Source organism: Dunckerocampus dactyliophorus, chromosome 6, assembly GCF_027744805.1.
Source record: "Dunckerocampus dactyliophorus isolate RoL2022-P2 chromosome 6, RoL_Ddac_1.1, whole genome shotgun sequence".
NCBI classification, from domain to species: domain Eukaryota; kingdom Metazoa; phylum Chordata; class Actinopteri; order Syngnathiformes; family Syngnathidae; genus Dunckerocampus; species Dunckerocampus dactyliophorus.
In genome coordinates this window covers 25,242,287-25,254,734 of record NC_072824.1, presented here as the reverse complement: position 1 = coordinate 25,254,734, position 12,448 = coordinate 25,242,287, and the positions used below count along the sequence as shown (strand labels likewise).

Below are 12,448 nucleotides of genomic sequence, written 5' to 3'. Positions count from 1 at the left end.
TTGTTTTCCTTCTCTTTCTCTATCAAACAGGCTGGATGACAAGAGGGTTCACTTTGTATCTGTCTTAACACCTGGATGTGTTGGTTCTATAGCGGAATGAACAGAGTGAGTGAACCCTCCTGTCAGTAATTCAGTCTCTTTGTTCCAGTGGGCGGGGCTGCTAGCGAGTGCACACGCGTAGAGTGCTGCAGCCTGCAATTGAGCAAACTCAAATATGAATGAAGGCATGAAAGCGATGGTTGCTAAGGCGAATGCCACAGCCCCAGTGTGGGAATATTTAACAAAGTAAGCCCATGAACACTGACGAGGCGATCTGTGGCATTTGTTGGAGAGTAGTGTCGAGAAAAAAAGGGGAACACAACCAACTTGCATGCACACCTCAAACACAACCATCCTGTCCAGTTTTGCCAATTGGGGAAAAAAGTTGCCGCTCGAGGTGCAGCGGAGCCTTCGTCCCGACAGTCGACAGTTACTAAGGCGTTTGGTAAAGAAAATATAAAAAAAACAGCGCAAAATGGTGCGCGCTCACAACAGGTCGTTCGCTACATGTTAAGCCAGTGTTCATTATTTATTATTTAAGTGCCATTTTGTTAACAGAGACTCGATTCATTTTATTTATTGTTTTTATTGTTGTGTTTGGCTCTTATTGGAGTGCTTTTTTTTTTTTAACAGTTTTTTTTTTTTGGTTATGGTTTTTATTTAAGTACAGTTTTTTTTTTACATTACATTAATGGAAAAATGGTCTCAAAATAGTATCATTTATCTGCAAAAATTTGTAGAACAACTATCGTCCAGCAAAATGTGTTACTGTGCCAGGCCTACTAACCACTTTATTATTTTATTCAGCTTTTATTTACTTGTCATAATTTTGGTCCTCCCTGTGTGTAATTGACATGAATCTTGCCTGCATCAGGTGTTGAACCTCACCCAGGCACTAAAGGATGGCAAGAGCCCTCTCCAGCTGGTGCAGATGCCCAGAGTGGTGGTGGAGCGCAGCCGATCAGGCGGGCAGGGTCGTGTGGTCACACTGGGCAATGCCTTCACTCAAACCTTCCACTGCAAGCGTCCCTTTTTCTCCTCTTGGTAGAGAGTGGGAATGTCAGCCATGGTGTTGGTTTTTACAAATTGTGTCCCAAATGCAGAAAGTGAGGAAGAGGAACTGCTCACTGGAAACTGATGATATTTAACGTTCTGTAGGAAAGATCTGGCTAATGAAGAATGTTTTTTGAAGAACTTGAGCTTCAGCTTGCTCCCAGCATAGTGATGTTATTGCAGAGTTTGGGGTTGCCATGGTTACTTGACTTACTTGGACACTAGTTTATATGGGTTTTGATTATTGTTGAGACACAAAAAATACTTTTTCTGTTGTTTTGGTAGTCACTCCAGTTATATACAGAACATTTAGTAGCTCCCCCCCCCCCCAAAAAAAACACCCTAGTGGTCCACCATCTTTGAACCAGAAAGTGCATTTTGAGATATACGCAAAGTCCAAAAATAGTCACTTTGTCTGCCTTGTTAGGGATACTTTCTCAAATGTGATGAGTGTATGATTAGGTTCATTTAAGTGAATTAAAGCGCCCTTAACCCAGCAGTCCTTTGTGGAATCTGTAGAACAAACACAAAGCCTGTGTCTCCAACACTCGCTACTGCCAAAACTCTGTCTGCAGAAGTTTTCAGAAGCCTCAAGAAAATACTATTGTTGAAACTTGAATACAAACCTCATTGGAGGACTTGGAATAACTGTGTTGCTTGAATGTAATCTGTTTACTCTTTCTACTCTGATTCTTGTTAGAAATCTTCCTAAACATTTCAATATGAGTAAATGCTGTTAAAAACAATCTGAATGTATGTGTTTTTTGACATGTATTTACACTGCAGCATGCACCGCTGTCACTCCGTTTTTGTGAAATACCACATCAAGAGGAGGGTCAGCGCACTGGTGTTTTCTTTTGTATGCATCTTGACATTTTTATTCCAACGTAACGATTGTATGAGCAGAGCTGTATATTTAACAAAAATAAATCAACGTTGGGAAATATCATCTTGTTTTATGGTCTTTTGACGCTTTTGACTGTTCTTCAATTTGTGGTCCAAACTAGAATATCCTGTACTGAACCTTTTTTAACATTATTTCCACTCAAGTTACACAATGTAGTGACAGCATTTTTTTTTTTTTTTTTTTTTTTTTACTGATATGGTGACCCACACATACATGGTAGGAAAAAAACAAAAAAAGGTGGGGGGCAAAAAACGTCATACAGTTTTTTTATGTAATGAAGAGCCTAAGCAGCCGTTAAAAAGCTCACACTGCCATCTTGTGGCGAAAAAATGTTAAAAGTTTAAATTTCAACATTGGCATTTTAGTTATTTCAAAACAAGCCCCTGACGGTAAATTGACCCTGCGCCGCACTTTGGACACCCGTGCTCTAGAGGATGATTAAAACAACACAAATGTTGCATGTGCATGATATATAGAAAGTTTGCATGGGACTAGATAATCTTAATGTGTCAATCTATTTACCTTAATTAAGCCCTTGACACTTATTTCGTTTACATGCTCACATGTACAAGCAGACAATGTGCTGCCCTTTCAGTTGCATGCACATGATACAGTGGTGTGAAAAAGTGTCCGCCCCCTTCCTGATTTCTTTTTTTTTTTGCATGTTTGTCTCACTTAAATATTTCAGATCATCAAACAAATCGAAATATTAGTCAATGACAACACAACTGAACACAAAATGCAGTTTTTAAATGAAACTTTGTATTATTAAGTGAGAAAACAAATCCAAACCTACATGGTCCTGTGTGGAAAAAGTGATTCCCCCCCCATTAAATTAAGATGAATTGAGATCTATTAGTCTGGAAGGTTATGAAGCCATTTCTAAAGCTTTGGGACTCCAGCGAACCACAGTGAGAGCCATCATCCACAAATGCCCAAAACATGGAACAGTGGTGAACCTTCCCAAGAATGGCCAGCCAACCAAAATGACCCCAAGAGCGTAGCGACGACTCAGTCAAGAGGTCACAAAAGACCCCTCAACATCTTCCAAAGAACTGCAGGCGTCACTTGCCTCATTTAAGGTCAGTGCTCATGACTCCACCATAAGAAAGACACTGGGCAAAAACGGCCTGCATGGCAGAGTTCCAAGACGAAAACTTTAATTTCTCATTCTGTTCACCCTGTAGTAATTTAGTGCAATGTTGTATACATTGATAGGGGCCTTTGAGGCTGCCTTTCCTGCTTTTTTGTGTTAAAATAACATATCAAGAGGGCCCCTGGCTGTGTTTGCCTTAGGCCCCAAAATTGCTAAGTCTGCGACTGGGTACAACGATGGGCAAAGAAGAAATATGTATAAAGAAGTGCTGCTTGTCTTGTTGCAGTCCAGGAGAACTTTCTCATAGACGACACAATACTGGAAGTCACACATGACCACAATGTAGAAGTGGATGAGGATGTCTTTCCAGAACGTGCAGCAGTAAGACTGTTTTGTCATCTACACTGATGATGGTGGAGCATTACATCACTTCTGTGTTTGCAGAGAAATATTATGGGATTTACATCTTAACTCGGAGACAGTTGTCTACTGCATTTCAGAACTCTCATTGGCTGAATCCTCCAGGAACTCTGATGGCTGCTGAGGCAAGACAGTGACGCTTGGTAAGTAATGTAGTATGAGGTGATGTTCATGTTTTGTCTTCAACCCCCAGGACTGCAATCTTGGTAGTTTTGTGATATCTTAGCCTTTTATAAGCACTACGGTACTCTGTTTGGTGATCTTCAGATTTGTCTCTTCTGCAACAAGGGGGTGAAGCACCATCTTCACATGCCAAGAAAAATATTGTTGACAGAAAGGGGGCAGTTCACACATTTCAAGTGCTTTGATGCCAAGTCATGGGTGTGATTCAGCATTTTATGTTGTATCAGAAAATTGTATTATCTGACTAATCAGAATGGGATCCACAAAGACGCTTTATGTGCTGGAGTGAATTCAGTGGTTTACCTCATGCTTCACAATGTTGCACTAAACAGACATTGCAATTTTTTTATTGTTCTGATGACTAAATCTAATGTAGTGTGTTTGTTATTGACTGTTTTACATAACTTAAGCTGCGCTGTTATGACCTTGAAGGTGGTCTGTGGACTAAAACCTGTTGTAAACAGTACATTGCAGCAGTAATTTATCCATAGAATATATGAATAATGTAGAATTGTTAACTCCAAAAAGTGTTGAATTAAATATAGATTTTGAGTGCTCCTCCTAACACCAATGAGTTAACATTTAAATGAACTCAGTTTCAGTGTTCCATATACTCTATGTAAGATCAGATCCTGATCCTGAGGAGTGAAATTGTAACTCAGAAAAAGGGGTGCAAGGTCAACAAAAACAGTGGTTATTTTTACTCAGCTGTAGAGTCTGTGCTATGGTCACGCATGTACACTAACATTTTGTTGTTTTTGACTCACAGGGAGTTTATTCCAAAAGTAAAAATTTGTTGTGTAGTGGGTACACGACTTAAAGTCAAATTTCTGAAGGGGTACGCGACTGTAAAAAGTTTGGGACCCACTGATTGACTACAGTATGTACTACGTATGTTTTGGTCAATGGGGAAGTTTGCTATTTCTGTAAGCTCCGTATCCATGAATGCATCGCCATCTAGAGGCCAGATAGAGCATAGACTTGTCCAAGAAAATACAATGCACCATTCCCAAAGTAGCCAATAGATGGCATTTTGGAAGTTGAAACCTCTTTCTGACGTGGCTGTTATACAGAGGGGTCAAGTTGAGTGTAGTTTGGAACAAACATCTGTTTCAGAAAGGATCATTTTTGGAATAAAGTACACAGCGGAAGTACTTGCCGCACTTGTGGTATTTCATTCATTTAGCCAAAACAAAAAAAGTACTCTGAGACAACATACTGTTTGTAATTTGCACTTTTCAAGGGTACAACAGAAGGAAACACAACGCTGCTGATCCTGTTCAGGGTCACGGTTAAGCTGGAACCTACCAAGGGGTACAAACAACCAAGCATTATCTTCAAAATATAAATAGCAATATGCGGACACACCTTCCAATCAATGTATTAATCAACTGGGTTGGGCTACACGCCTGACTTCACTCTGAATCGGAATTCATCATCTTACCAAGGCATTTTGGCCAATTTTATGCTTGCATCTCTGTGGAAACAGTTTGGAGAAGGTTGTTTTCTGTCCACCATGATGGTGCGCCACTGCACAAAGCACGGTATATTCTAATGCATTGTATTCACTTCCCCTCAGCATTTAAGTCCATCCCACGCATGGCTGGCACCCACCACAAGGTTCCAGGAACTTTGCAACAGAGGCCAACATACTAAGGGCTAATGTGAGTTCCATTAAAAAACAAGTTGTGTTTTGTTGTTCACATACAGTGTCTCACAAATGTAACTACGTCCCTGGCATTGTCATTATGTGGATCCTCTCAAGGGGTAATACTGAATGAAACTTGGATATGCTCATCCTGGGACCCACGTTTTCACGCGGTCAGTACGTGGTGACCCACTTTTATAGCTTAAAATGTAATTTTATTTCAAAGTGCCCTTTAAAACGCATGCATGCCATCCTTTTAAACAAAAATATACTCAATTACGTGTGCAAAATGTATTTCAGAGCACAATATTAAGAGGAAACATCAATCATATGAAATGATAGTTGATTAATATGTGTACAGTATACTTTATACCAAGGTTGAAGATGCCAATCAAAAATATACTAAAGGGAAACGGCAAAAGTGGCCGCTATAGGCAGGTGGCCGTTATAGACAGGTTGGCGGCCATTTTTAATTTGTGTGCGCACATATTAACATGTCTGTGATTAGAAGCTTGTTGTGTTTGCAGATACATATACATACATATACATATACATATACATACATACATACAATACATATACAGTATTGACCAGTGCACATTGTCTCACACCAGGAAATAAACGGTGTCACTGTCTGCAACAAGCTCCAAAGAAGACGACTTTTTTTATGTGGAACAACTGACAGTTTGTGTGGATCTTGTGAATGATTGTGACTGAGCTAGGACTCAGTAATTAAAGTCCACACACGACGGCTTCGTTGCTTAAAAAAATGAAACTTTTTCGTGCATGAAGCTTCTGCTTGAGTCGGCATTTTGGCCGCTATATGCGGTCAGATATTGACCAAGGGATACAAAATGGGCGGCCGCTGGCCGCGTTAGACAGGTGACCGCTATACACAGGGTCTATAACACGCAAATTTTCTGCGAGGGATTTTCCAGTGGCCGCTATAGGCAGGTGGCCGTTCTATACAGGTGGCCGCTAAGACAGGTTTGACTGTATTTGTATCGAAACAGACTTCAGACTATCAGACAATTATATAAAATCTTTTAATGTAAGTTCTGACTTGTTGTCCACGACCCTCCCGGTGTATTAAGTTATTTCCAGAGGACAGCAAATCTACACTGCTTTCCAAGCTGTACAGTGACTACTCTAAAGTATAACCAAGTTTCATTTTTATGGTATTTTCCTTTGACAAAATCTGTATAATGAAATGCTGGGGTGTATAAATGTTATGTGATGCTGTATGTGGACTGTAAGAACAATTTACATTCATAAGGTGTTTTTATAACACCTATAATATATTAAAACAAGACGGCGCCCTCCGTGGCAGACGTCTCTGTTTCACTCTCCCGTTTTTTTTCTATTTTTTTGCTATTTTGTTGTTCATGTTGGACATTCAACGTGCTGCGTTGCATTGCAGCATAGAGACAACTTTTGCAGCATAGAGACAACTTTTGAACATCGGCGGGGTTCACCATGAGCTTTCGTTCAGCCTCTCGGACTGGCTTTCTTCTGTGTCGGGAGGACGCAGCAGCCTGCGGGCCTGGTGAGCTAAATGCCCAGGAGCGTCCGGGGCGGAGGCGAGGCAGGAGGGGCGGCCTGCGTGCTAGGATAAAGGCTGTAGCGACTGGGCCACCGCTGCCGAGCCTGCTGCTGGCCAGCGTCCGCTCTTTCGAAGACAGGATGGACGAGCTGAGAGCAAGGATTGCAGCTACGGGAGATCGGAGAGTGCTGTGTGTTTGCGGAGGATTTACTGGACTCGGCGGTCCGGTTGGGGACATTTGCCGCTTGCCGGGGAGATCGGACTTCGGCGTCTTGTGGACACAGAGCCTCGGGACTGTTCTCCCCGAATGTTACCAGCATGTAGGCTTTCCCACGAGGGCAAATAGCATCCTGTACCAAGTCTACAGCAACATGAAAGGTGCTTTGAAGGCTCTTCCAAGTCCCCATTTTGAAAAAGCTAATGTCTTTTCTGTTGTTGTTGCTTAATTTATTGTTATTAATGTTTCTTCTGTTCTTATTCATTTTCTTGTGTTTTTCTTTCTTTCTTTCTGCTGGGAGAATGAACAGAACAAGAATTTCATTGCACATCAGAACTACCTGTTCTACTGTGCATATGACAATAAAACTCTTGAATCTTGAATCTTATAAGTCACTTCACATCTTTGTTGCTTGCAAAAGCAAGACACGGACGCACACTCCACAGAAACCTGCATGGGAAAGAAACGTGCTATTCGGAGATACAGAGGATCTTTGAGGCAGAGTCTACAGACTGAGACATCTGACATGACAGAAATTCAGTACAGTACAGTAAGTACAAGCCCTAACTGCTTGCGTCTGTCTGCAGTGGGCGAGTCACACACAGACACACACAAACACACGCAAGCTCATTGCACAGTGTAAGCTAAACAAAGGCAACGTCTCTATAAAAGATGGTTCCATGACCTGTCAATTAGTCTTGGAAAACACTAAGTAGGGCCATATGTTGAGTGGTCTGTAATCTGTGCCGTCTCTCCACTTCTGGAAGAGTTTAATGCACATTCATTGCAAAAGTATACAGTACATGCCGCGTTGGCCCACGTAGCGCTATATTCTATTTTTCTTAAGTATTGCATTCATAATTTCATACATTTTATAATGATTGAGAGGACTTAATAAGGGATGGAATTGTAGACGCTCATGGTTTCCTCAGACAAAATGGTTAAGTTGATCTTAGAAGACAGAAATACACTCATTTAATACATTTTTTAGTGGTACATAACAATAGTGCTCACACAAAAATATGGTATGGTATGGTTTATTTATTTCAGACATGCTTAACGAGTTGCATTAAGGAGCTTCATGTGGTTACGTTTGCACAATTCAACAAGTCTGAAAAGGAATGCGAAGAAACAAAGCTTTTCAACCCTACCCTCTCCGTGTCGATTGCCGATAACTAATTCGCACCATCGTTTTTACACGTTGACACAATATTTCACTTGCTGGCTTCGTCATTTACATTTTGTTCACTTCCCGTGCGAGCAGAAAGGTTGTAAAACATATACTGGGGGGTGTTGGAGTCACTGTTGATGCACTACACGGCTGATGGGGATATCATACAACTTCATGTCAAAAAATCTAAACTATCCCTTTAAATGTAAATGTAAAAAAAAATTACAGATAGAAAGCGGTATCGGTTATGGATATCTGTCTTGAGAAGCAGGACATTATTGGTATCAGTATCGGCTTGAAAAAAACATATGAATCCCTACAAATTTTGGGGGGGATTTTAGTTTTATTCAGTCTTAAATAGTTGATAAAGGTTTTATGTTGGTGACAGTTTGAGCCTGGGATTGATGATTTAAGTTGATGTTATTTAGTATAGAACATTTTCAGTTAGAACAACTTGGAAGTAAACCAGGTAACTTGGTTGTGTTTGACAGCGGCGTCAACGGTGTTATAACGAATCCTGTACCCCCTCACTTCAACTCAGTAGCTTTGTGACTGACGCTAAGTCACATTTTTGGTTGTTGATTGTTGAACTCGTCCTCATAGTATTCTAAGAAATAAGAAATGGAATTGCGGCTTGGGACATGGCTCTGGCTGTAAGAGCTATTTTCAGAATAAAGATAGTCTACATTCTGCTGACATACTATTTAAAACAGGATGCATAACAAATTATGACCTTCCTTTAAATCTCATTGCACAAACCCAAAATACTCTAGTATGCCCGGGCCAAAGTACTCATTTTGCTTTTAGCTAAGCGCTTTTTACACAGCAACACCGGTGTGCTGTACTTGTTTTTTTACACAAATTCCTAAAAGCTGGATGGCCTCAAAATGACACACACACACCCACACACACGCACACACACACACACACACAGAGTAAAGTGAGGCCGCAAATTCTTTTGTCAGAGTTCCAGAGATGACTAATCCTGCGAGGCCTTCCTCTGTTTCTCAACTCCTTCTTTCTGGCAGACTGCTGACTCATGCTTTCTATTTCTCTCCCTCCACACTGTTATGCCTCTTTCCAAGGCCTATCTGCAGCCTTTCCCCTCAACTCCCCCTCCCTCGAGCATTTTGTAGGATTTTAAATAATTCAGTGACATTTTCAAGATGTGACCTCTGCGTGGGTGTGTGTATGCGTGCGTGAATTTGCATAAGCGATATCGTTGTAAGTACCGTAAAGTTCATTAAACGTGCGTGGATGCTGTGATGGGTTGGTCGCCAGTCTTCATTGCTGCTGCTTGTGTGGTGTACTGAGTGTTTGAAGAACTTATAGTCATATAATGCTGGGGTGCGTGTGTATTTTGAGGGAGTCGACAAGTGCATATAATTCCGGTAGCGATTTACCATCACATTATTAACTTTTGCTGCAAATTTTGAGGGCAGATTGAGTGTTGCCATCTTGCATCGTCGTTATATCTAACATGTATGTTGTACTGTATGCTTTGGTATTGTGCTGGTATGCTACTGTTGTTATTATTATGCTTTTATGCAGTGTTATTACACAGTTCTAAATTCTTACCGATTTAGGGTGAATGAAATGTATTGTCTGCTGGTGTATATTTTCGAGGAGAAGAGCAAAGTTTTTTGTTTTTACCAAAAATCAGTGAATTTGCAGGGACGTGAATACTGAATTGTCAATATACGGGGATCCAGTATATACAGAATTCTGATTTTCAGGTTTGTAAATGTGAAGGAGTATGAAACGGTGGTTCACATGATAATTAGCTTATGGTAAACTAGCAGTTGATGCACCTCTTTGTCACTGATACTGTATGTACAGTGCATTGTATGAATGCACAACATTGCATGTTACATGCACATATTTTTGACCTAGTGCATCCATCCATCCATTTTCTATACCGCTTCTCCTCATTAGGGTCGCGACGGTATGCTGGAGCCTATCCCAGCTGACTTGGGGCGACAGGCGGGGTACACCCTGGACTGGTCGCCAGCCAATCGCAGGGCACATACAGACAAACAACCATTCACACTCACATTCATACCTATGGACAATTTAGAGTCACCAATCAACCTAACATGCATGTTTTTGGAATGTGGGAGGAAACCGGAGTACCCGCACGCACGGGAAGAACATGCAAAACTCCGCAAAGAAATGCCCAAGAGAGAATCAAACTTCCCGATCTCTGGACTGTGACTGTGTAGCCAACATGCTAACCACTAGACCACCGTGCGGCCTTGACCTAGTGCAGTTACTGACAATTTGTGTGCTGAGCAAGTGACGTGAAGGCATGTGAAGTTTCGTGCCTCGTTCAGTAGACGATGTGCAGCTTTTGTCCTCACATGTTGCTGTAGTAGTCGCAGGTGTGCTGTGTGTCGCGCTAAGGGAGATCACTTCTCAAAAACTACACACGCCTGGATTTATTTCTATGCATGTATGCGACAGTTTACCAGGAAGGAAGTGGACTTTCAGCTTTAAATTCCTCCTATTCACGTGTGGAACATGGTCAAAGAAAGTCATGTTATGTGGCAGGGGTGTCCAAAGTGCAGCCTGGGGGCCATTTGCGGCCCGCAGCACATTCTAAAAGTATTATTACCAAGAAAACAAAACAAAAAAAAAAAAACAACAGCTGTAAAAATGGAAAAATCAGACGTAATTTTACAATAAGAACACCAAAATATTCATATAGATCTGAGATCTGAGACATGAGAAAGGTCGTAATTTTACGAGAATAACGTAACATAATATTATGAGGATAAATAACAGCATTTTAGGAGCACTAAGTAGAAATCTTCTTGAAAGCATAGTTTTTTTTTAGAGTTGTAAGTCGAGAAACAAACAAAATGTTGTCATTTTTTGAAAATCTGTTTGGGGAAAAAGTTATAAAATTACGAAATTAAGGTCAAAATATTCTGGGAATAAAGTCATACGAGAAGAAAATGTATAAGAAGAAAGTTGAAATAGTTGGGGGGGGTTGGGGGGGCAACAGCAGAAAGGAAAAAAACATCTGTAATTTTACAGGAATAAAGTCTAATTATTAAGAGGAAAAAGTCACATTCTAATGACAAAAAAAGGTTGCAATTTAAAAAGAATGGACTTGCAATATTATTAATTATTATTTTAATATTCTCACTTTACATTTTGTGTTATCATATCATTTTTACTGTAAATATCAAAGTTGTAAACATCAGTTGTAAATATAAGTTATAATATTAGGAGAAGAACATTTACAAGAAGAAATTTGACGTATTTGGAAAAAAAAAATCACAAAAAGAGAGCAAAGTTCGTTTTGCTGTGTGGTGGTCGCTCTTCTTTGTTTCTCCCTACAGTTGGGCGCTCGGTTGGGGGTGGGACAACTGGGCGCACCTGTTCTTAATCCGGGTTCTTAATCTATTTAGGCTGAGTGGGGGCAGCTCGGAGACTTTGGCTCCTTGTTAATCATTCATGTTTCACTGTACGCCAAGCGTTTGGTCTTCAGTCCTTCCACGGAGCTAGCATTCCTCTCATCGCTCCCTGGCATCATCTATACCACCTGAGCCGGCGTCTCTGTGTCCTGGTGTAGCCCAGTTGTCCCTGACCTCTTTGCCAGAAGAGTTTTGGAATTATTACTCTTTTTCCTGGTGCGCAGCCGTAAGATGCTGCCTCCAGTGGCCTGTGTTCTCCTTTTTCACTTACCTTTATTTGAATGCATCATCCTCATCTGTGATTAAAGACAGTTAATTGCTCCATGTGCTTCTGCAGTCACTGGTCCACACTGCACGCGCCGTAACACGTTCATGCTAATAATACCTTTTTTCACTGTCTCACAAAGCTGAGATGCAGTTTTTTCTTGATATACACTAAGTCCTCAACTAATGAAATGAAAGGTTCCAGACGACCGTTCTTATGTTGAATCGTTCTTAAGTAGGGGAAAAGGTAATATTACCAATGATATGGGTACTACATGTACGTGTATACATATACAGTATATGTGTATGTATGTAAATATGAGTTTGGATGCAGTAGTAATATTAATGAATAATTAATAATGGATATTTAATGAAAAAAACAATAATAAAAGTGATATAATAATACGTAATCATAAATGTTATTTACCTTTGAAGAGGAGTCGCCGAGGATACGTTGTTGTGGAGGAGTTGGAGGAGGAGTTATT

The 12,448-nt window shown here is 40.6% G+C and overlaps 1 protein-coding gene across 1 annotated transcript in view; it reads left to right on the top strand.

Moving 5' to 3' along the window:
- pi4k2b (phosphatidylinositol 4-kinase type 2 beta) overlaps positions 1-2,038 on the top strand; it is a 13,453-nt gene extending 11,415 nt beyond the window's left edge. Inside the window, exon 11 of the mRNA XM_054780091.1 lies at positions 914-2,038. Within this exon, the coding sequence (XP_054636066.1) occupies positions 914-1,087 (174 nt within the window). The 3' untranslated portion in view covers positions 1,088-2,038. The remainder of the gene's footprint in view (positions 1-913) is intronic.
- The last annotated feature ends 10,410 nt before the right edge of the window (positions 2,039-12,448 follow it).